The 25,114-nt window shown below is 39.1% G+C and overlaps 1 protein-coding gene across 1 annotated transcript in view; it reads right to left on the bottom strand.

The window, feature by feature from the left end:
- LOC127870196 (zonadhesin-like) overlaps positions 1–25,114 on the bottom strand; it is a 54,192-nt gene that overhangs the window by 7,672 nt on the left and 21,406 nt on the right. The window contains exons 13-28 of the mRNA XM_052412852.1: positions 24,255–25,022; positions 19,982–20,731; positions 18,190–18,362; positions 17,406–17,482; positions 16,796–16,932; positions 16,110–16,322; positions 14,875–15,122; positions 9,520–9,613; positions 8,758–8,919; positions 8,152–8,258; positions 7,036–7,215; positions 4,836–5,140; positions 4,025–4,131; positions 2,319–2,441; positions 1,042–1,177; positions 2–207 (exon numbers count right to left, since the gene is read on the bottom strand). Of these exons, the coding sequence (XP_052268812.1) occupies positions 2–207; positions 1,042–1,177; positions 2,319–2,441; positions 4,025–4,131; positions 4,836–5,140; positions 7,036–7,215; positions 8,152–8,258; positions 8,758–8,919; positions 9,520–9,613; positions 14,875–15,122; positions 16,110–16,322; positions 16,796–16,932; positions 17,406–17,482; positions 18,190–18,362; positions 19,982–20,731; positions 24,255–25,022 (3,786 nt within the window). The remainder of the gene's footprint in view (position 1; positions 208–1,041; positions 1,178–2,318; positions 2,442–4,024; positions 4,132–4,835; positions 5,141–7,035; positions 7,216–8,151; positions 8,259–8,757; positions 8,920–9,519; positions 9,614–14,874; positions 15,123–16,109; positions 16,323–16,795; positions 16,933–17,405; positions 17,483–18,189; positions 18,363–19,981; positions 20,732–24,254; positions 25,023–25,114) is intronic.

The raw sequence follows: 25,114 nt of genomic DNA, 5'->3' as shown, positions 1-25,114 counted from the left end.
CCTGCATTGCCACATTCTTTGCATTCTGCTGGGCAGGCTTGGTTACACATGTTGTTATAGTAACCAGCTACGCAGCCGTTGGTACAGACGCCATTGCTACCACTGCAGTTCCTTCCGACGCAGTTGCCACACGTCCTGCTGCAGTCGCTGCCATAGTAACCGGGTTTACAGCTATTCAAGCAGGTGCCATCTTGTGTGCATTGTGATCTGTAACAGAGTCAAGGGTACCAGTTGGGAAACCGTGTTTTAATCATTGTTTTTTTTACGCCCGACGGCATGATAATTACAGACAATTGAGTTGCGTTCTGTGAAAACGGGGTTTAATGCGCGACATTTTTGGCTTAAACTGGACTTTGCTCAGAAAAGACTTCTTGCAAACGCTAACTAGAGTTATTGCAAAAAAATGTTGTCGCTGATAAGCGGACTGAGCATGATAATCTGGGACGATACTTTGCGAAAATGCATTAAGCTTTTTCTCAAAACGAGGCTTATTTGTAATATTGACATTCAACTATTTTAACTATTTCTTCCAGAATGCAGACTTCTTCATTTGATACTTCTTTGAGTACATTTTTAGATACAACATCAAAGTGTATTTTGACAACTACCTAAAATTATCCAGATGACGACGAACCTTTCTCATTCGAACCGTCTGGTATTACTAAGAATGATGGCAGTGGTTAGTTGTTATTGCGATTTTTTTTAATTTTAAGAGGCGATTTGAATTGATTGATTTAGACCGATATATTATAGAATGATTATACAGATTGCAGAGCGAGGGAGGAACCAAATATTTTGGCAGACTTTGAAGCAGCAATACTATCTATTTGAGACTCGCTCTGAGAAAACGGGGTTTAACGCATGTGCGTAAAGTGTATTCCCAAATTTAACCGTGCATTCACACGAAAAATGCAATTAAATCGCAAAATGGCGACTCTGAATAGCCTATGCGGACTACTCAGGCTAATTTGGGACGACACTTTAAGCACATGCATTGAGCCCGGCTAATTTAGGCGTCTAGTCAATGTCACGAGCACGTACCCCAAACATCCCTCATTGCAGAACTTGTCACATAACTTGCCGGTCCATCCCGTCCTGCATTTACATGAGCCGTCAGCCTGCTCACACCTCTCCGTACCGCCGGCGTTACATTGACATATTTCCGTACAATAAGAACCTGCATATCAAAGAAATAAACTTAAAATAAACACTTGTATAAAACACAAATACATATGTCTTAAAACACACCATCTGGAATGGTCAAGAAACTCAATAAACTACATAACTGCAAACATGAATGTGATGTGATAATCAATAGACTTGGAATAATTGAGTGACATTTAAACACAAGCAGCCGTCATTAATAATAATGTTCATTCCAGTGTTCCACGAAATCATATAACATGTTTTGAGAAGGCAATCGTGGATAACATAAGAACATATGAGTCTTGTTCTTTGAAAATTGGGTTTAAAGCACGTGCGTAAAGTGTCGTCCCAAATTATCCTGTGCACTCCGCACAGGCTAATCAAGGGCGACAATTTCCGCTTTAATGATATTTTCTGTTTAAAGAAAGTCGCTTCTTAGCAATTATCAAGTTTAGGCGGAAAGTGTCGTCCTTGATTAGCCTGTGCGGAGTGCACGCGCTAATCTGGGATGACACTTAACGCACATGCATTAAATCCCTTTTTCACCAAGCACGGCTCAAATAAAAGTGAGCCTCGCTGTGAGAAAATGGGGTTTACTGCAATCTGCTTATCTGGGACGATAATTTACGGACACGCATTAAGCCTCAATTTAGCGGGATGTGTTGTTATTCTGGAAAGCGTACCGTGGTAGTTGGTATTGCATCCGTTATACGTATCAAAGTGGTAAAGGTTTAATACTGGAAATCGTACCGTGGTAGTTGGTATTGCATCCGTTCTACGTATTTAAGTGGTTAAGGTTTAATACTGGAAAGCGTACCGTGGTAGTTGGTATTGCATCCGATATACATATCTAAGTGGTAAATGTTTAATACTGGAATGTGTACCGTGGTAGTTGGTATTGCATCCGTTATGCGTATTTAAGTGGTAATGCATCCGTTATGCGTATCTAAGTGGTAAAGGTTTAATACTGGAAAGTGTATCGTGGTAGTTGGTATTGCATCCGTTATGCGTATTTAAGTGGTAATGCATCCGTTATGCGTATCAAAGTGGTAAAGGTTTTATTCTGGAATGTGTACCGTGGTAGTTGGTATTGCATCCTTTATGCGTATTTAAGTGGTAATGCATCCGTTATGCGTATCTAAGTGGTAAAGGTATAATACTGGAAAGTGTACCGTGGTAGTTGGTATTGCATCCGTTATCACACAGTCCTGTCTGGCGGTTACACATGTTGTTCGTGCACTGCGTCCCTGGACATCTGCTTTCACACGTGGTTCCGTAATACCCAGCATTACACACTGTAACCATGGTATTAGTAAATGCCAATATGCCCATATTTTTCCTAAAATGTTCGAATTTGAATAAATGTTTATGTCAATCTTCAACAAAATGAATGTTTAAATCTATGCGATTGTAAGTTCAGCAAAACTATTACCATGTATGAACCGATTTCTTTAACGTCTAAACCTCATATTAACTTATTTTATCAAAACAACCAACGCGATGATGATCTCAGCGTGTTTCACAATAAACAGAAAACTACGGCAAGGTTACGAGCGTTCGTTTTTGCTAAAATGTTTGAGACATCTACTGCGTAATCTAGAAAACAAATAAGAAGTGTTCTGAGAAAACTGGGCATAATGCATGTGCGTAAAGTGTCGTCCCAGATTTGCCTGTTCAGTACAACAGGACTTCAGTCCGCACAGGCTAATCAGGGACGACACTTTCCGCCTAAATTGTATTTTTGCTAAGAAGAGACTTCATTTAAACGAAAAATGTCAGAAAATCAAATGCATTATGACCAGTTTTCTCAGAACACGACTCAAATACACATTAGCAACTAAAGGATCTATCTACAATAGTAAAAACAGATACTTGTATATCAAGGCAGTGTGTAAATCCAAAAGCTACAAACAAAAAGGGAAACTATACCAGCAAAGTATTCGTAAAAAGCAGTCAATACTTAGAGTGCATAGGAAGAACGTGAATAAAATACAGAAATGGTTATGTGTTCAGGACATAGGTGGATGTAATATGAATACTATTGATACTTGTGTATGTGAGACCTGTTCCTGTTTGCAGATTCGACAGATTTAAAGGGACCGTGTCTATTACAGGTGCCCTAATAGGAAAATATTTCGAACAAATATAAGATATATAACATTATATTATATTTACTTTTGCATTCTAAAGTACGCATTTATAACTGCAATGTGTAAACAATTGTGTATTAATTTTCGCCCATTAATGCAAATAGTTGGACCGTCCATGTAAACCGTCATGAATACATTTTGAAATTACCGGACAATGTGTCGCAAACTAGCGAGAATTAATGACCGAAAGCACATTTTGATTATCTCTTTTTGAAACTCTTTCACAAGATATATCACGACATTGAAAACATTTGACATGTTTGTTTCAAGGAGTTTATTATATTTATAAGTATGGTTTATCTATACTGATAAAACATTTTGCCGATTGGCACTAATATCTTGTTTGCTTAGTTCATTTTACGCGGATGATACTTTCCAAAAAGCTGTTATCATATTTCTTTTAATTGTAACGTTTTCTTAAACATATGTATCGTTTGTAAATCAAAAAATATGAGGATTTTAAGTTCTTGATAAAAATGGACTGCAGATAAAACTCAAATAAAGACAAAACAATACAAATTATTCCGGCATATTTTTTAACATCAACGCAAATTTGCGCTGTATCTGTTTTGTTTTAAAACTGAACATTTCCAAATGCATGTCATTTATACAAATTTAAACGATTGGTCCATACAAACATAATGAGAAAAGGATTAGACCTAAAGTTCTACAATATTATAGGGGGGGGAGGGTCTTTCCCTTGGTATCCTTTTAAATATTTTACATACGCTGAACTCGACAGTTCAGTCCCACAGGACTTCTCTTGCAATCCGGACAGCCCCCTGTCGCGTCGCATGTACCGTCCAAGCAGGTGTTAGCGCATGGTGTGTCGCATCTGTAAGAAAAACATACTGAATGTGATGATGGGAATGTGTCAGATTTACATACACACGTCTAGGTGTAGCGAACGTTTATCTGTGGGTTTTTTTTGTCAAGACCCATACAGTATAGTAGCGGGACGGTATATGCTCCATACAAACATTAAACAATATAAAGAACAAAAAACATACTGTAAAAATCATGTACATTTGTCCGCACGGACATTCGCGGGATTAAGACAAGAATTTTAAGCGAACACCTAAATTCGTGGATTTCTGATTTTTGAAAAAAAGAGGAATTAACGTTGGTCGTTTCCCATGTTTGTGTTGAATTCGTGGATCGGTAAACCCAAGAAATCAACGAAAATAACTGCCCCACAGTTTATAATGTTTTACGATCTTGTCTTCAATAGCAGCTGGAGCAGATGTTTTGGAAAAACCGGTATATCGGATATATTATCTCACGTGGGCTCGAAGTGTGTTCAAAACTGATGAAAATACAAGTACTTAATAACGAGTCCACAAAGTTTGCCTTCTGTGAAATGCTGATTTTCTCGAGCCAAAATACTCTGTTAACAAAAACATATGATCATATTTATTACATACAACATATAGTCATACAAAAAATAGTAGATAACTAGTTTTAATTAAGCAATAGGAAAAACCCCTTCATTGCAAAAAATTTGAATAGTATTTACTTTCTGACATGAAATACATTTACCTTGGTGTGTAGTAACTCAGTTCACATCCCTGAGTACATGTTCCGTTGGTCGCGAAGCATTTCTTGTCTCCTCCACAATGCGAACTGCATGTACCGCTGCAACCGTCTCCATAGTAACCGTCCGCGCAGCCGAGGTCACAGTTGTTAGCGTAATTCTTACACATTCTATTCTTGCATCGAATACTGCACGTTTCGTTGCATACGGTGCCGTAGAAAGTGTCCTTACATCCGAATGAACATCTACCGTCCAGGATTTCACACACTCGATTTCCGTTGGTATCGGTCAGGCAGTTTGTGTAACACGCCTGTAAAAAGTGAAATAAACGGTGATCGAATGACTATGGCATTGTCAACTAAGTTTCGGTCTTACCTTAGTCGACTTACTTTTATAGATGGTCATCTTTACTTTCGCCCTATACATGAACAAGAGTCATAACTTGTCACAAAATAAGCCCGCTTTAAGACCTTGTGTATATTGGCAAAATTTCAATAATGCGATGAAATAATTCAAAAATGTTTCAAACGTATCAAACTTGGAAATTGGTCGAGATTTTATGCGCAGAAACATTGTCCCCCAAGTGTAATTGTGTTTCGACTTAAACTATTTGAGTTTTAGTGTAGACGATGTTTAGTTTGCCACTATTTTTTAAGTCAAGGGTAATCATTTAGAAGTGCTTCCGGTCGTCGGGCTTATTATCAAACATTTTGGAAAATACAGCGGCCAGCATTGATCACGACAACAACCGCCCGTTTATCAGGAATGTGTTCCCTAAAAATACGCCCGGTTTTTAAACAAGCATGTAAAGTCTATACAGAACGTCTACCTTGTTAAAAAAGAAAGATACCATCAAAAGAACAGCTTCGATTATATACAAAAATACTATCGGTTTTTATATCAGACAATTGGGCACTTACCCAAGTGAACAAGATGTAACACCGAGGGCTTCAGTTCCAAGAGTATTTGTTATGTTTTTGGCGTTTAATTATTCCTATAAATTTGAAGATGGAATGTCTAAAGCGGTTCTGAGAACAAACCTGAGTGCAATCCTCCCTCCAGTATCCAACCTGCCATACCCCCTGCTTGAAACACCCCTGTCCGACAAACAGCCTGCCTGACCCACAGCCTGCATGACACACACCCTGCCTGACACACACCCTGCCTGACACACACTCTGTCAGACACACCCCCTGCCCGACTAACTTCCTGCCCGACACACACCCTACCTGACACACACCCTGCCTGACACACACTCTGCCGTACATACACCCTGTCTAACATACACTATGCCAGACACACACCCTGCCCGACAAACACCCTTCCCGACACACACCCTACCTGACACACACCCTGTCTGAAACACACCCTACCTGAAACACACCCTGCCTGACACACACCCTGTCTGACACACATTCTGCCAGACACACACCCTGCCCGACACACACCCTGCCTGACACACCCTGCTTGCCTGTCTGTGTACATACATGAGTGCAATCCGCCCTTTAGTATATAACCTGACACATCCCTTGCCTGCCACGCACCCTGCCTGACACACCGCCTGCCTGACACACCCTCTGCCTGACCCACCCCTGCCTTACACACCCCTGCCTGACACCCCCCTGCCTGACACACCCCCTGCCTGACACACCCCCCAACCTGACACACCCCCTGCCTGACACACCTCTGCCTGACACCCCCCCTGCCTGACACACTCGCTGCCTGACACACCACTGCCTGACACACACCCTGCCTGACACACCCCTGCCTGACACACACCCCTGCCTGAAACACCACTGCCTGACATCACCCCTGCCTGACACACCCCCATTCCTGACACCCACTGCCTGACACACCCCCTACCTGACACACACCCCTGCCTGACACACCCCCTGCCTGATACACCCCCTGCCTGACATACCCCCTGCCTGACACACCCCCTACCTGACACACCCCCTGCCTGACACATCCCTGCCTGACACTCCCCCTTGCCTGACACACACCCTGTCTGACACACCCCCTGCCTGACACACCCCCTGCCTGACCCACCCCCTGCCTGACACACCCCTGCCTGACAACCCCCCCCCCTGCCTGACACACCCCCTGGATGACACCCCCCCCAACCTGACACCCCCCTGCCTGACACACCCCTGCCTGACACACCCCCTGCCTGACACACCCCTGCCTGCCTGTCTGTGAACATACCTGAGTGCAATCCGCCCTCCAGTATCCAACCTGACACACACCCTGCCTGCACGCGCCAGTGGTCTTGTCGCAGTAGAGCGTGTTGACGCCTTGCTCAACGGTCGGTTGACAGAAAGCACTACAGCTCTGCTGACAGATTAGGCCCCAACGTCCGGCAATACAAGTCACACATTCTCCGGACTACGACAAGAAGGTAATTATTAAAAAACAAGGAAAATCCAGCTGAGCAAAGAAGTCGAAAACTCTAATTTTAAGAACGAAGTTTTTTGTTTCTTGCAAGCAAGTGAGCATTTTACTTAAGCATCACGACAAAACATGTAATCAAACAATAGCAACCAAAAATTAGCGCTGTTACGTATGTCCCTGTGACACCTGTTTGGACACAGACAATTCACAAAATATTCAACAATAGGCAAGAAAACAAAGTGAAAGAGTTTCCGGGTTGCGGGGCGGCGGATTCGGTTCTTGTTTCCGCTTAAAGCTTAATTGGGTTGATACACTTTCTTCAATTTGCCGTAAGCATACATCGTTTATAGAAAATACTGTGTTTATTGGTGTGTTTGCGTAGCTATGGCTTATAATCAGTTGTAGATTTAACGGCCTAAACTTAAATTAAGAAATTCAACATTATGCATCAAATGATCCATTCGTAATCCAAAACATATCTTGTACATAATGTGTGCCTCTTTGCTTCTTGATTTTTATAGAGAGGCACCAAAATCTGAGTATTCAAAATATTTAATTATAAAACCACCCAAGCTTATTGATTACCATTTTTATGTTTCTAACCGACATTTTTTTATTATATTATGTGGTTACACAATCGTATAACATTCTATGGCTTGAAAATTAGTGTATGTATGGAAAAGTCGAGTTGGTTGAAAGCAAACTATATTTCAAAGAACATTTCATCGAGTTGTGTGCGTCATTATTCCAACAAACTATGCAATATGAAACTACATTTAAAGATATTTCTTACTAAGGACGTATGAGCCAACGTGCTTAGTATTAATAATGTTATTTTTGTTGTATTACAACCAACATATAATATTTTAATATTTCTTTGTCTGGGTATTTTCAGTAACCAATAACAATTGTATCATCATTTCTACTAACGTTCCGTTCGCACGAAGCACATTCAGTCCTGCATTGCTGGTTGCACGTCTGACCGTACCATCCATCCTTACAACCGTCGTCGCACACACCCGTGTCCTGGTTACAGCCTGAGAACAAAACAAAACAGTAAACCACTCAGAATTCAATATCAACTTCAAATCAATACCTCAGCCTGAAAAACAAAAATGTGCATAAATTTAACATATAAAAACGGATAACAAAAACAACGAAGCCGGCTGGCTCCCTAGAGCGCTGGACTGCAAATCCGAGCATCTTGGGATCGATCCCCGGCCCAGCCATATAACTTGGGTGAAAATTGGGCATGGCATCCTTTCTACAGCCATTTACCTCCGGCATCAATTGAGTCAGTTCAGTTGTTAGTTACTGGCATACAAATGTGCACTTAGTACTGGTGAACCAGCTTTCCATAGAGAAGTGTTAGTTGGTTAACTGACGGCCTTGATGACAAGACTACTGTTGACAACGGCGAAATATCAAACAAAACAAACAAACCGAAACCCCTATGGACTAAAATCCGGAATAGCCAATAAGACGATTTGTACAATGTTTTTTCTCGGCACTTAATCATGAACAAGAGAAACTTACCAGACTTGCAGTTGGGGCAGGTCATGTCACAGTAGCTGCCATAAGACCCTTGCGGACAGGCCGTGCAGTGGTTGGGCGAGTAGCGGTCACACCTGTTGAAGAGGCACAGTCTACTCGGACAGGGGGTGGTACAAGCGTCGCCTGCGAAACCCGCTGGGCAGACTACAATGAAACGTTGTGGAAAATGTTGCAACCAGTTTTTATCCAGGATCCATTATTGTAGTTATTTTATCATAATAATTATTAGAGCCCTCCAATGGAAGCGGATTACTATGTAAACATAAGCTTGACATTATTATCTAAAGAATCCATGCAATGTCACATTCTAAGAACCTCGCTTGTTAATGTTCGGATATCGTCGCGGTAAATACACATTGAATATATTGTCACACAAAAAACAACAACAAGCATGTGTGTAGCTCGTTATATCTATGTTACCTTAACACATCTTGCGTTGAACTTTAGGCTTTTGCTACAAGGAACATCAATTTTTTTTTATTTTAACTTTATTTGACGAAATATTTCACGAAATATTCGTTGATTTTGAATGTTCATGAGTATTTAAAGGATGTATCTTGATTGCGGAAATCTAGTCAAAGCGGAAAGTGTCATCATTGAATAGCCTGTGCGGACTGCACATACTGATCTGTGGCGACACTTTACGCACATGTATTTTACACTTTTTAACCACAGCAAGGCTCATAGTTTAATTGGAACATAATACTGTGTTAATAATTGCTGAAAAAGGATGTCGTCACGTACCAGCTGAAGGACAATTGACGCTGGGTGGGGAGACTTGGCAGTCGTCGCAGATGCCCGACACACGACCACAAGTACCGTCGTTACATCTGGAGCTCTGTCGTGACAGACATGAACATCTTCAAGTATAATTCAGCTTCGCTCAGTGAAACAGGGGTTAAATGCATATGTGAAAAGTGTCGTAACAGATAAACATGTGCAGTCAGCACAGGCTTATTAGGGACGACACTTTTCGCCTAAACCAGATTTCAAATAACAAAAGACTACTGTTTAATGAATACTTCCATAAAACTGAAAAGTGTCGTTCCTACTGCACAAGCTAATTTTTTTATCAGGACGACACTTTGCACACATGCATTAAACCCCCGTTTCCCTAGAGCAAGGCTCGTTTGATCTGTCATGTTTTTAATGTTTCACTATCAATAATGTTTTTCCATTCGTCGTTTTCAGTTATTTTTCTTGGAAAATGGTAAGAAAAGATAGCCACCAACGAATATTGGCTATTTTGCAGTTATATATAGAAAGCTTTTTATAATATAGCCATAAGTCATGTTCGCAAATCGTGGGCTCCACGCAAGACTATCGTAACTCACTTTTTGAAAAATTTACAGGAGAAGCAAACAACTTTTTATTTTTCTAAATACTTTTCTTAAAGACAGGAGTTCCTGATTGTGAGAGCAAAATAACAATCTATTACATATGGAATAGTAAAATCAAAATTAACTTTCATGATATTTTATAAATTGAATATTTTTTGAGTTACGATACTTTTGCAGGGAAAATGCTAAATTTTTGGGTGGTATTTCCACGGAAAAATATCGTAACTTGAGTTACGATACTTTTCCGTGCAAAATATTATAAAAATGGACGCAATTTTTAGTTGCAAAACTATCGTATTTTTTGTTGTTGAAGTTTTCAGCTGCTAGAAAATTAAAAAGATTTGTGTGCTATAATTTTAATTTTGTCAACTTTTATCATCATTTCTTACAGTAAGTTCAGAAAAATCTAAACAGAAACTGTTAATAATTTGACACTTTTATTCAATAACTCTTGAACAGTATCAAATAATTATTCCAAAAATATTGGTTGTTTAGACATTGTTTTTAATTTAACAATTGATACAAATAAAGAAATAATGGACATATTTTGGAAATTTATCAGTAATTAAATATTCAGCTCTCTTTTAGTTGGTGTTGTTGTAAAACATTTGTAATAGTATTAATTTATTTTGCATACATATTTCTAAAAGATAATAATCTTTATATATTCACAGAAATCTAAAACAAAAATGGGATGTATTTTAAAATATATAGGGATTTAAACTTAAGTCCAGAATCATTATTCAATAATGTACAATATTGTCAAGGCTATAATATTTGATGGTTAAAATGATAATGCTTTGATGATGCCTATAATCCTGACTTATTTTAGAATAAAATATCTTTTCGAAATCCTTTTAAATAAACATTTATTCCCATGCTATTCACCCAATTACGATTTTAGTTCACAAACATCAACAGCACTGCACTATTTTCAGTATAAAATTAATCATCTTACACCCCTCAATAAGAATATTGTGCTGGGTCTTGGTACCTGTATGTCTCTATATTGTGTAAAGGCACATAGATTTACAGTAAATACCCCACCGTCATAACACAACTGATACTTTAATTGATTTGGATAACTGATGTCCATTTTTATGGTTTTAAATTAAAATTAATCTACCTTTCCCCGCTCTGTTGTGCCATTGAAATACAAATGTATTCTATAAACATGCCTTACAGTCAGTTAGAAGTTATCTAAGGACGTCTATTCATCTTAACTATTCCCTAGACAACATGCCACACCATTCCATAGCCTATCAAACTATTTTGTCTTGCTGTGTCACCATTTCTTAGACTACTGATCTCAACCTAACTATTCCCTAGAAAACTGATTTCAACATCACTACTCCCTTGACAAGCTACCTCACTTTTCCCTACACAACTGACCTCAACTTCACAACTCCCTATACAACTGACCTCAACTTCACTATTTCATTGACAACTGACCTCAACTTCACTATTTCATAGAAAACTGACCTCAACTTCACTATACCCTCGACAACTGACCTCAACTTCACTATTCCCTAGACAACTGACCTCAACTTCACTATTCTATAAACTACAGTAGTTGCCTCACTTTCGCGTAACTTTTTACCTCAACCTCACTATTCCATAGACAACTGACCTCAAGTTCACTATTCAGGCATTTTTTCACCATTTTGGTAATGGGGCCGGGTCCTATTCGATTGGGAAATATCTTATACTTTTGACTAGAATTGGGAAATCAATTTTTTTGATATTATGCTAACAAATACTTAACAATTCATAATACAAGTGATTCAATATTATATTTTCTATGGTTCAACATATAGAGCTAGATTTTTGACATGTTTAGATTTATTAAAAATATATTCTTTTTTGGAAACGTTTAATTTGGAATTTTTAGGTCCCATTTGGGAAAAATATACATGTATACTTTTTTCCATTGGGGAAGGGTCCCCTACCAGACCAAAATTTGATCGAAAAAAACACTGCTTTTCCCTCTACAACTAACCTCAACTTCACTATTCTATAGACAACTGACCTCAACTTCACTATTACATAGTCAACTGATCTTCACTTCACTATTCCATAGACAACTGACCTCAACTTCACTATTCCTTGGACATCTGACCACAACTTCACTATTACATAAACAACTGACCTTAACTTTACTTTTTCCAAAACAACTGAACTCAACTTCACTATTCAACAAACCAATGACCACAACTTCACTATTCCCTATACAACTGACCTCAACTTCACTGTTCCCTAGACAACTGACCTCAACTTCACTATATCCTATACAACTGACCTCAACTTCACTATTCCCTAAACAACTGACCTCAACTTTACTATTCCCAAGACAAGTGACCTCAACTTAACTATTCCCAAGACAACTGACCTCAACTTCACTATTCTAAAAACCAGTTGCCGCTCTTTTGCTTAACTTTTGACCTCAAATTTACTATTCTGTAGACAATTTGCCTCACCATTTCATTGACTATCAACCTCAACTTCACTATTCTTTTGAATAGCTGCCTCAGTATTCCTTAACTTCACTATTCCCTAGACTTTTTGCCTTACCATTCCTTAGGCTATCAAACTAAACTTTACTATTATTGTCCCTATCTACATATACTTCACTATTCATTATTACCAACTTCTATTCCTTTATTCATCAAACTACCGAAATCCACATTAATATTTAATTGCCTATCTACCTCAAACAAACTATGCCCAATATCTACTTTTTTGTTCACTGTTCCTAGACTAACTATACCTCCAACTTCACTTTCCTTGGACTACCAATGTCCATTTCACAATTCCCTTGTCTGCTTACCGAAACTTCTCTAATGTTTAGTTTGCATTTGAATTTCAGATTTATCGAAGTAATATCGTCATCAATCATCATTACCAATGTCAATACATTCTCTGGATCTTTTAAATGATTGTTATCAAAACAATCGTCTTGTTCATTCTCCTAATCATCATGATTTTCATTATCAACATCATAAACTTTATCATTATTTTTTAATTTAAGAGTAATTGGTATCAACAACTTTATAATCCTTGGCATTATCAGAAAATTGAAAGTTCCCTGCTTGGAAAAAATCAATATTTATTTATTTTTAGAAAGAAACGCGGCATTTTTTAGGTCTGAATCCTTAATTATTGAATGTAAGTATGTTCTTCAATGCCATATATTTCACCTGAAATACATGAACGTCCGGTACAATGTAACATGCATTTTGTGTCAAACAAAGTTTACAAGAATATTTACCCTCGCCGATGTCAGAGTTATAGCCTTGTAAATGGCAACCGTTAAATGCATGACAACCAAGAAAGACAGAAAACAAACTATGTACTCTGTAAATCAATAAAGCTTTTGGGCCCAAAAGTGATAATTGATTAATCAAAAGTCTGATAGTCCAGTTAATACAATAATGACCTACCATACATTTTCAGTACTATTATGCATTTGGTTTACACACCAGGCACCTTTTGTCAAAAATCACAACTTGATTTCAATCTAGAAAAGTGAGATTTTTCAATGTAGAAAGGTTTAGATAAAATAATTAGATAATTCACCAATAAAGTAAATACTAATTTTAATTTATATATATATATATAATATATTTTATTGATTACATGTTATAAATGTTATAAAAATTATAGTATTGAAATAGTGACTTTTTTCAAAATGGTCAAAGCATTATCTGCTTTCATGAAAACAACAAATGATAAAATTATGATGTAAAGCCTTTATGTTAATTTTTTTAAAGTTGAAAACAATCATCTTTAAAATCAAATAGTACTCGTAATAATTTATATTGCAGATGATTTTCTTACAATTCTCTGCATAATTATAATTAACACAAAGCTCAAAACCCATACCGACTCATTTAATCGTATGAGTTGAAAACTATAAATGCGTCTATGTGTTGAATGAACAAATCTACAGAAAAAGTAGAGATTCCCCAATTGCTATATCCTTTATTCTATACTACACAACAAAGATTGTCAAACAGTTTTTCATATTATAATTAAACTCTTCTTGAAGACAATACAGAATGTTTTTGGTTTTGCGTACCGGTAGTTTAGGTATTTGTTAAGAATGGAAAAATTGCAGTTATGCAGTTGGGCCTATTGGGGTAAATTTCTTCAACATTTTAATGGCTCTTGGTAAAGCTCAATTTAGGAGAAAACCTGATTAAGACATTAAGGCCAAAAAAAACACACATTATCAACAATAATGATGGATGTAGTATCTAAATTGCAATGATCGTTCTGAACTGAAAACTGAAAAAATTCAACAAAAGGATATATAATGCACTTGGTTGACTTATGTGGAAAATCTTGACTATAACCATGCTGACAATAAAATAAAAACATTCCAAGTAATAAGTTTTAACATATTGCAATGTAAAATGTGCCCCTGAAAACTCAAGTTTCGATAGTTTTGCATGAAATAATTATTATGATGTAATGCATTTGTGTATGCAAGACTATTGTAACTCAAGTTACAATAGTTTTGCAGGGAAAACACAGCAATGTTTAAGTAACTATAATTCTTAGCTATAATCATTTCAACAATAAAGATTGGAAATATACTGCTAGTAATTTTAAAGTATATCTATATCATAAAATACTATGAAAACTGCCAAAAAGTCATTTTCTGAAAAAAGTGGAGTTACGATAGTTTGCCATAGAGCCCACGAAATGCAATAAAGCAAGAACATTCATAAAGCTTTTTGTGATACATCACACATACCGATTGGCACGTTAGCTGACACTGGTCGCCATAGAAACCGACGTCACATCCTGATAGACAATATCCGGTTCTGTTGCAGGTTCCATTATTACAATTCGCGTTACAAGCGCTATTACATGTGGGCCCATAGTACATGCTGCCTTGGCAACCAAACTTGCAAGCCGCAGTAGTGACGTCACAGGCTTTGTTGACGCAGTTGTTATTGCAAGACAAAGAACAGTCACTTCCGTAAAATCCATCAGCGCAACCTTTAAGAAAAATATAACAAACGGTCAAAATGTATTTGAGCCTCGCGTACAAAAATGGGGCTAAATGCACGAGTGTAAAGTGCCGTCCCATATTCGTCTGTGCCGTCCGCACAGGCTAATCGGGGACGACACTTTCCTGTGTCATGGTATTTTTCGTTAAAAGGAATTCTCTTATTAGAGAAAATCCAGTCAATGCGGAATGTGTTGTCCCTGATAAGACTGTGCGACCTGCATTAACCCATATATGCCCAGTGGACTCTCCCATCCTTCAAAATTGGATCAATTTATTTCCAAAATTAGGGATGTCTGGTATATTTATTTCTATTTTTATAATATTTCTTACAGAATTTCGTTTAAGCAAACAGTGTAGACCCTGATGAGACGCCGCATTTTGCGGCGTCTCATCTGGGTCTACGCTGATTGCAATGTCCTTTTTTCAGGACGCTAGGCATAAATGGGTTAAGGACCATTTCCTGAAAGCGAGGCTGATGTAGATAATATTGCGGGATGCTTTAGGTTAACCAGGCTGTTTGTGGCTGAAGTATGGTATCAGAATGTTTAGCTTTGAATTATTACATCATAATTATATAAGAAGATGTTTGACGTTTAACCCGTGAAAGTTTGTTTTTCCGAAATACAAAGAAAAGAAAAAGCTTGAGATTATAACAACCATGAGCGGAGTCTAATGTTGGGATTTTTTTTTTGGTAATCAAAAAGGCAAATATTTAGGGAAATGCTCTTACATAAACAAATAATGTTTGGACGTTGCGGCGCTTTTAAAATTCTAAGTAATACAATGGTTGTATTTAGGTTAACATGATGCTCCCAATTTTTAAATTGGCATTACATTTGAATGTATAGCCATATTATTTTTACTGTAATTTACAACACTATATAAATCTTCTCGGAAATTCACACCGCTGGTGGGTACCACAATAACTAAGTATATTCTGTCTCATAAATTCCAGTGCAGAACAACAGACTTACCTTCTGAACAGAAAGTCCTCGTGTTCACGCAGTTGTTGTTCTTGCAGTTCTGACTGCAGGCCGCGTCACATTTCTGTCCGTACCATCCCAAGTCACATGGGGCGCAATTACCAAGCTCAAAGGAACATGTTGCCCCTTGACAGAAGCTGCTGCATCTCTCCGTACATTGGAGATTGTAGAAACCGTCTTTGCACCTCCCAGCATTGCAGTTTCCTAAAGATGAAAGGTTGTGATTATCGTTAGATATTTATGATGGTACATCTTCAGTCGTCTTTCATATTAACCCCTCCCCCCTCCCCGATCAATTTGATATAACTCGTCCGTTTACACTCGTCGCAGTATGAAGCCACATAACGTTGGCGTATTCCCCTCACGTGAAAAAGTTACCCATTTCAACTCCTGAGTGGTAAATAGCAAGCTTGTGATAAATTTTTTGCTCGGATTCGAACCCGGGAACTCTCGACTCCTAGACTAGCGCTTAACCGCTACACTACTGTTCCCAAAATGTAAACACAATAACGCTTAAACTGCGGGAAATACATTAGGCGCTGTTTAATCTGTCAATCTTGTTCAGTTAGGTTTGTTCAGTAAGGTGTATTTCTGGATCTGCAAAGTGCATACAAAATGAAGTATTGAGACGTTAAAAGGTAACAATCGTTAAACACATGCCACATAAAATATCGCACCAGTGAATTTGTTACAGCTGGTCGCCCCGGTGACGTCAGTGGCACAACCCTCGGAACAGGCGCGACTACAGTTTTCACCATACATCCCCGCCTTGCACGTGATACACGAGCCATTATCTCGAGAGCATTCCAGGCACCTTAATAAATACAATTATGTTTTTACGTACCGTACTATAAATAATACCATAATAACCTTACAACATATTACTCGTATATTTCTAAGGTAAAGGGTTCGAAGAGCGGGACGAATACAAAAGGTGTTCCGATATTGCTTTTTTCGGCTTTCTATTTTGTGTGATACTGATGCTTGGCTTACGACGGTTTGTAACGGGCCGTCGGAAATGTCGACAATAAATGCATATTCCTTCGTTTTGTTTTGCTCAAACTGGTCGTTTCTTTAAACAAACAACTACGACATTGCCATGTTATTATTTTACAGTTTACCCTGTGAAGCGATTATATTAAGTACATTTAATAAAATGTATGTTTTCAAATTAAAGATGTTAAGTGTATATCATTGCATTTGTATTTCTTTGTTTCTAAAGAAGCTATTCTAGCAAAAGAACCTATACAGTCAAGCATAACAAAACTTGTTAACAGATGTGCATACCCTGAATGGAGGCACGGTGTGATGCATTTCAACTCGTAATATCCGTCCTTGCACTTTGCGATGCATTGTCCGTTACTCTAAAACATGAAAATGCATTTGGAAATACGGTTTGGCAAAAATGGACGTCTGTATTGAGCCTCGTATTGGAAAAAATAACTAATTAGATGTGCGTTAAATGTCAAGATAGTCTCTTTTGAATGAAAATTCATCTTCAGCGTAAAGTGTCGTCCGTTATCAGCATTTGTGAACTGCACATGCTTATCTGGTACGACACTTACCGCACATGCATTAAGTCCAGTTTGCCCAGAACGTTGCTAAAATGTTATATAGCAGTCCCACTAGTTTATTGAAATGTGTATAAATCACGAATAACATATAAATCAATTTAAAAAATGAAAAATCGATAATAAAAACCCCCACAAAATTTGCTTTGGGAAAATGGTTGGATATACATATAGGTCTAATAGTTTCTTTTACTTAGCACAGTCAATACAATTTACAAATCAATATTAAAAAGAACGGTAGCTTCCGCTTGTTTGCTCTTTTGCGATTAAAGGAAGATGGTTTTTTGCAATATCCCAGTTTTTGCGGAAAGCGTGGTCCCTGATTAGCATGTGCAGTCTTAACAGGCTAATCTGGGACGAAACTTTACGCACATGCAGTAAAACCCGTTATAATATATATATATATATATATATATATATATATATATATATATATATATATATATATATATATATATATATATATATATATATATATATAGACAAATAAAGTAACCTACCTGGAAGCAGGTGTCATTGTAGCAGTTCAGACAAGTCTGGTCGCATGTTCTACCCCAGTAAGTGTTTGCGCATGACCTGCAGGAACCTGTGTCTCTGTCGCATGTACCGTCACCGCATGTCGCCGGGCATGACTTGTCACATAGCACACCCCAATTGTTCCTCGGGGAGCAGGCTGGATCAAATGGAAAAATGTTTATTTCGACTGTAAACAAATCAAAATGAGCCTCGCTCTAAGAAAACGGGGTTTAATGCATGTGCATAAAGTGCCGTCAGGAATTATCCGCACAGGCTTACAAGGGACAATACTTTCTACATAAAATGGATTTTCGCAAGAGGAGACTTGTTTTTAAGGAAAATTGCCATAAGAGCGGAACGTGTCGTCCTTGATTAGCATGTGCCGTCTTCACATTTAACGCACATGCATTAAGTCCGGATTTCCCAGAACGAGGCTCATGTGTTAATTGTATAATTGTTACAGTCAACAATTCAACATCGCATTTAAAACGTTAACAAAATCGCATGTGATATTGCATGCGCTATATTGCAAAAGGGTTTGCACTGTCGTCATTAGTATTTACTTTGGTATTGCCAGTTATTACAGTACAAACGTTACTTTAGCATAGACCGACGGTTGAATGTTAAACAAACAAGTATCTTTTAATTTACTCAGTTATTTGAAATTTCCCAAATGGAGTGTACATCACATAATTATACATCGCTGAACAATGTCATCAATACATTGAATTCGACACCTGCTAAGCCAAACTGCGACATAAAGGTCAACAAAAGTTAATTGTTTGTGTTAAGTTAAGCGCAAATTGAAACGCAAATCAGCTGCAACAAAAAGTAGAAAACGGACGCTAATTCAACAGTTAACGAAAACTACTTGCAACAAATAGCGGAAAACGGGCGCCTACGTATACTAAACGCTTCGGACAAACACTACAAATAACCCATGTTTCTTGCTAACCTCACTTCCCCCTCGCGTTCCGTTCAAAAGCGTGCTAGACAAGTAAAAGAGAAAACGAAAGCGGAAATGAATTTCGAGATGTTTGATGGATGGAATTGATGAAATTTCATATGAGCGATTAACCCATTTATGCCCAGTGGACTCTCCAATCCTTCAAAATTGGATCAATTTATTTCCAAAATTAGGGATGTCTAGTATACTTTTTTCTATATTTAGAATATTTCTTACAGAAATTCCTTTCAACAAACAGCGCAGACCCAGATGAGACGACGCATTATGCGGCGTCTCATCTGGGTCTACGCTGTTTGCAATGTCCTTTTTTCAGGACGCTAGGCATAAATGGGTTAATTATTTTTTATACTTTGATTGAAGCTCCTTCATAAAACCGTGTTTTTCTGTAAACCTGAAATAACTAATGGCTTCAGATAATGATTTATATATTAACACATTAAGGGCGGTTTTATATCAGGCATGTAATTCACATCTGATTTATTCATATTAATATCATGTGTGCCCTGTGTATTATCTCAATAAGTAGTAAGAACGTCCAAATTTGAATTGAAACAAAACACATTTATTTCGTTTGTTTGGCATCCATACCTGTGTTTGTTATTGTTTCAGTTTAAACATATGTATAAGACCTGTGTGTTGTAAGTGTTTTGTTCGAATGCTATTGCTTTTTGAACTCCATCATTCGTGTTTTGACATATGCTTCCATATACATTTTTTTTGCAACTCCATGTTTTGACCGTAAGTTTTTTAGAGCCGGTATTCGTATTTGTATTGGCAATTCCATGCAGTGCCCGGTTTTGTATTTGTACCTGCTTCACGACACAGCTGTGTGGGAGTGGGTTTACTGCATTCAAGACAAGACCCGAGTGCCTGGTCGCAGGTGCCATCGTTACATGTTACTGCGCATGTCAGCTCGCACTTGGAGCCCCAATATCCGGCCTTGCACCCCTGGCGACACTCCCCCGTCCTGTTACAGTTCTGATTGGTGCAGTTCACTGGACAACTGATGTCGCAGCTGGGTCCGAACCATGTCAGCTCGCATTCCTCTGTGCATCGTCCGGTGTCGATATTACACGAACGGATAGCCAGGGGGTTCATACCGCAGTTGCCATTGCATCGCTCCGTGCATGTTGATCTGAAGTAACCAGGGACGCACTGGCCTTCACTACAGACTCCGAACTCCCTTTCGCAGTACACGCGTCCGTCCGCTGCCCGTGGAAAGCATTTGTCGCTGCAGTTCTGCCTGCATAGGGATCCGTATTTGCCTTGCTTGCAGGAGACACACTCCCCGAGGTTATCACACGCTTGACAACCGGAGTACATGCACGGCGTTGTACAGGTCAATGAGTAATACCCGTCGTCACATCCGCTTGCACACGCGCCGTTGTCCTGGTTGCACTTGTCACCCTTGCAGTTTCCGCAAGGTGTCGTGCAGTTGGCGCCCCACCAGTCATTGGCGCATGCTTCACATCGTGCTGTGTAGCGGTTGCAAACGCCGTTGAGACAGTTCTGTGGGCATGTCTGGTTACAGTAGAGTCCAGTGGTTGATGTCGGGCATACTGGAAATGTAGAGAAACAAAACAAATAGCGACACGGTTACATGGCAGCAGTTTAAATATATTTGAGCCGCGCTTTGGAAAAACGGGGTTGAATGCATGTGCGTAAAGTATTGTCCCGGATTAGCCTGTGCAGTTGTACACAGACTAATCAGGGACGACACTACTGATTTTTTGATATTTTTGTAAAAAAAGAAACTCTTCTTTGTGAATATCCAGTTTAGGTGGTAAGTGTTGTCCCTGATTAGCCGGTACAGAGTGCTCAGTCTAATTCGTGCCGCAACTACGAACATGCATTGAACCGTGTTTTCCCGGATGGAGGCTCATTTGCATTTGAACATCGACGCTTTTAGTATAGCATGATAATTTATATCTGTTTTTCCTGCGATGTAATAACGTTATGAATTCCATTTACCCTATATAAAGGATGTGTAGTAATATAAATACACAAACATTTAGTTGGCGCTTTTTTGAATGAACAGCTGTTTCAGTAACTACCTATACGAGCGTCTTAAAACAACCACCACCAGCGGTGTTATATTTAAAACGATGTAGCAATTGCAGAAAAATCCGAGAAATAATGTCGTTTTCAAGTGTTTTAGTTTAACATTTGATACATAAGAACAAAATGTAATAGTTGGTCTTAGGAAAAAATGTGTTTTACATACATAATGTGTTTTGTTTTAGATAAGGCTATAATTAAGTCACTTGACATCAATACGAATGATATAGACAGATACGTTCATACAAAAGTAGTTGTGAATTTAGTTGTCAGCGGTCTGTCGATACTTCCTGTCGCATTTTAGCGAGTCTCCCTATTTTAAAGAGCCCCGCTCTTTCAAACAGAAGTTTAATGCATGTGAGTAAAGTGTTCGTAAATGCTTATCAGGGACGACTCTTTCCGGAACAACTTGATGTTTGCTAGCAAGAGACTTTCCTAAAACAAAAAAATATTATAAAAGCGGAAAGTGTCTTCCCTGATTAACCTGTGCGGACTGCATTAAACCCCATTTTCAAAGAGCACGGCACAAATGTACAAATGTGGTCAATAAAATACGAAACCAACAGCTTTATTTGTCAATTTGAATAGAAAAATGCAAATCTGTATCGATATGTTTACTACCTCCGTAATAACGATTAAGGTATTACGATAAATAAATAGTGAAAAATGTAATTCTATTGTATACACACTGAGAATGCATGTTTTAAATTAATATGTCGATAGAATACCGATAGAAATATATTAGATGAAAAACATACCCGATATACCTGCAGCTATATTAAATATTACGTAAAAAAGTCCAAGATGTGTCACAGGGTTAAATAATGCATACATGGTAAGATGCATATACATATGAGCCTCGATACGGGAAAACGGGGCTTAATGCACGTGCGTAGTGTTGTCAAAGATTAGATTGATCAGTCCGCACAGGCTAATCTGGGACGAAACTTTCCGCGTGTATGGAATGTTTCGTTTTAAAGAAAAAGTCTTTTGAGCGAAATTCCAGTTAAGGCGGAAAGTGTCTTCCCTGACTGCACAGGCTAATCGGGGACGACACTTGAAGCACAAGCGTTAGATCCCGTTTTTCTAGAGCGAGACTAGGTAACGATAGTAAGCAAATGTGTTACTGATATTAGATCAAAATGTTTTAGAAAAGCAAAAACACAAAACAACAACGAGAGGCGTCACACACAAGACATGAAATGCATGCATACATAAGTAAGTATGATTGCGAGGTATATGGAATGAACATCTTTATATCATGGGCGAAGGTGCGGGTGCCACGATATGTTCACCACACTTCCGGTTTCTGATATCATACCTGCGTCGCGGCAGAGGGGCGTTCGATCCTGTAGACAGTCCGCGCAGACGCCTGACTTCCGGTCGCACTTATCATCAGTGCAGGTCTCAATGCAAGCGTTCTGACAATAGTCTCCATAGAAACCATTCACGCAACCTTCGCTACACACGCCGTCTCTCTGGCAGCGCTTTGCACTTCCGGCACAGGTCTGGTTGCACTGGCGCTCGCACATGGGTCCGAACCTTCCATCGATGCATCCTTCTGTGCAAATGCCGGAGGTGAAGTCGCAGCGCACTAAATTATCATTGGCGTTAGGAAGGCAGTTAACAGGGCAACGGGTCACGCAGGCGTTTCCATAGTAACCTGGTTTGCAAGCTGCGATGAGACACGCTCCATTAGTCTTGTTGCAGGAGATGATACCCGTGTTAGAAGGCAGGCACTGAGCGCTACAGTTGAGATCACAGATGGTTCCGTACAGGCCCGTCTTGCATGTGACACATTGCCCGCTTTGCCGGTCACAGGACGAACAGCCCGGATGTAAACAGGACTTCGTGCATGTGTCGGTGTAGAACCCGTCCACGCATCGTACGTCGCAGGTGCCCGTAAACTGTGCGCACGTGCCTTGTGCGCAATTCTGACAACGTGACTCGCACTGGTTACCATAATAGCCGGGTTTGCATGAGTCACAGATAAGCGTCATGCGTCCGCACGTGTCAGAGCACGTGCTAGAGCAGTTGTACTCACAAAAGAGACCATGTTTGCCTACAGGACAGGCTTAAATCCCAAGCAGAAAGTATAGAAAGTAACTATGTAAAGCAAAAAAGCAAAAAATGTTGAAGTGTTAACAAGGACAATACAAAGCCGACTAAATGGTTGCTTTTACTCAATTATACTTATAGGCATGACTAAAAATGAACACAGGAGTTCAGAAACATATGTATTTAAGAATAACGTTAACAAATAAGAAAGAAGCAAGAAATGTCAATGATTTTATCAAATAAAACTACATGCGTTCGTGAAGTGGTATAGTGCATGCGGCATGCGTTGGTGAAAGGGTATATTTTAGTGCATGCAGTGAACACACATTTGAAAAACACAACCATATTTGAATGAAGCCTACAGACAATGTAATAAATGTAAATCTAAAATTAATCGCACTGCAAATAGGCGAAACTGACAAATTAGATAATGTAAAAGAATTTAAAAGAAACTAAACTAGTCGTCAATATTTTAAATCGCGGACTATGCGTTAATGATAACGCTTATTTGGTTAATGTTTACCCTTAACGTGATATGTGCAATTACAATTATGACTTGATTGGCTGAGAAAGTGGGGGTAATTGCGCGATTTTTAGAAGAAAAGCATGCGTTGTGTTTCGTTGGATAAAGTGTGCACGTGCTTTATTTGTGTTTTAAACTGAAGCTATCTTCTTCGAAAACAGCCACATCCACCATGCAACAAAACACGCATATATCCCGTGTTAAAATGTTGAAAGAAAATATCACATTTTTCGTTGAAAATGATTTGTAAATCACCACAATCGTCAATAGACGTCAGTAATGTGTGCTGTTATATCTGCGTCAAAAATTCTAAGTATTAGTGCATGTTCATAGATGGTCCCCATGCACACAGCATGACAATATCACACATGCGATAATGGCACGCACCGATGACGTCATAAAAATCAACAGTGACGTCACTCTCCGTCACGTGCAGACTGTACCTGCGTCTCGACAAAGAGGCGTCTGTAACACAGCGGGCTTCAAACATTCAGCGCAGATTCCTGTAATTCTGTCACATGTCCCGTCGTTGCATGTTGTCGTACATGTCCTGGAACAACTATCTCCAAAGTAACCTGTCTTGCAGCCGACGTCACATAATCCATCTCGTGAGCACGTGTCTATTATGCAGTTTTGATTGCACGTCTGAATGCAGTAGGGACCGTAAAAGCCGTCCTTACATCCGTCCAGGCAAACAGCAGAAGTGACGTTGCACGCTCCAAGCAGGTTGCTGCCTACGGACAAACAGGTGTTCTCGCACAGTCCGGTACAGAACAAATTGTAGTATCCAGCGACGCACAGCTGCGAGTCGCACGTGCCTGACAATTTGTTGCACGTGATCTGGCCGCCCGATAAAGGGAGACAATTCCTGCTGCAGTTCGACAGGCAGTTTTGACCGTACAGACCAGCCTTGCACGTGACGCTCGCGCCGGTGAATTTTTCGCACGTGGCAGCTCCTGGAAACGGGCAGGGCGTGTTACACGTGTCTCCATAGTAACCGGGGTTGCAGTCTCCCAGACAGACGGCTGTAGTCTGGTTACATACGTTGGTGGAGCACTGCCCACACCGGCTGTTGCACGTGAGGTTCCAGTAACCGGGCGGGCATGCATCGCACTTGGCCGAATAGCGGTGACAGGAACTCACGCAGTTCAATGGACAACGTACCTCGCATTTTGTACCGTAGAAATAACCGGTGGCATTTGGATAGCAAACTGAAATGAAAATCAAATAATGTAAGGTCATCGATATTCGTCAACATGCAATTTCGTTGTTTATTTTTTTTTTCGTTTACAGGTACATTCGT

This window comes from Dreissena polymorpha, chromosome 2, assembly GCF_020536995.1.
Source record: "Dreissena polymorpha isolate Duluth1 chromosome 2, UMN_Dpol_1.0, whole genome shotgun sequence".
Lineage (NCBI taxonomy): Eukaryota > Metazoa > Mollusca > Bivalvia > Myida > Dreissenidae > Dreissena > Dreissena polymorpha.
Note: the sequence above shows the minus strand (reverse complement) of the source record. Positions and strands in the feature narration are given on the sequence as shown.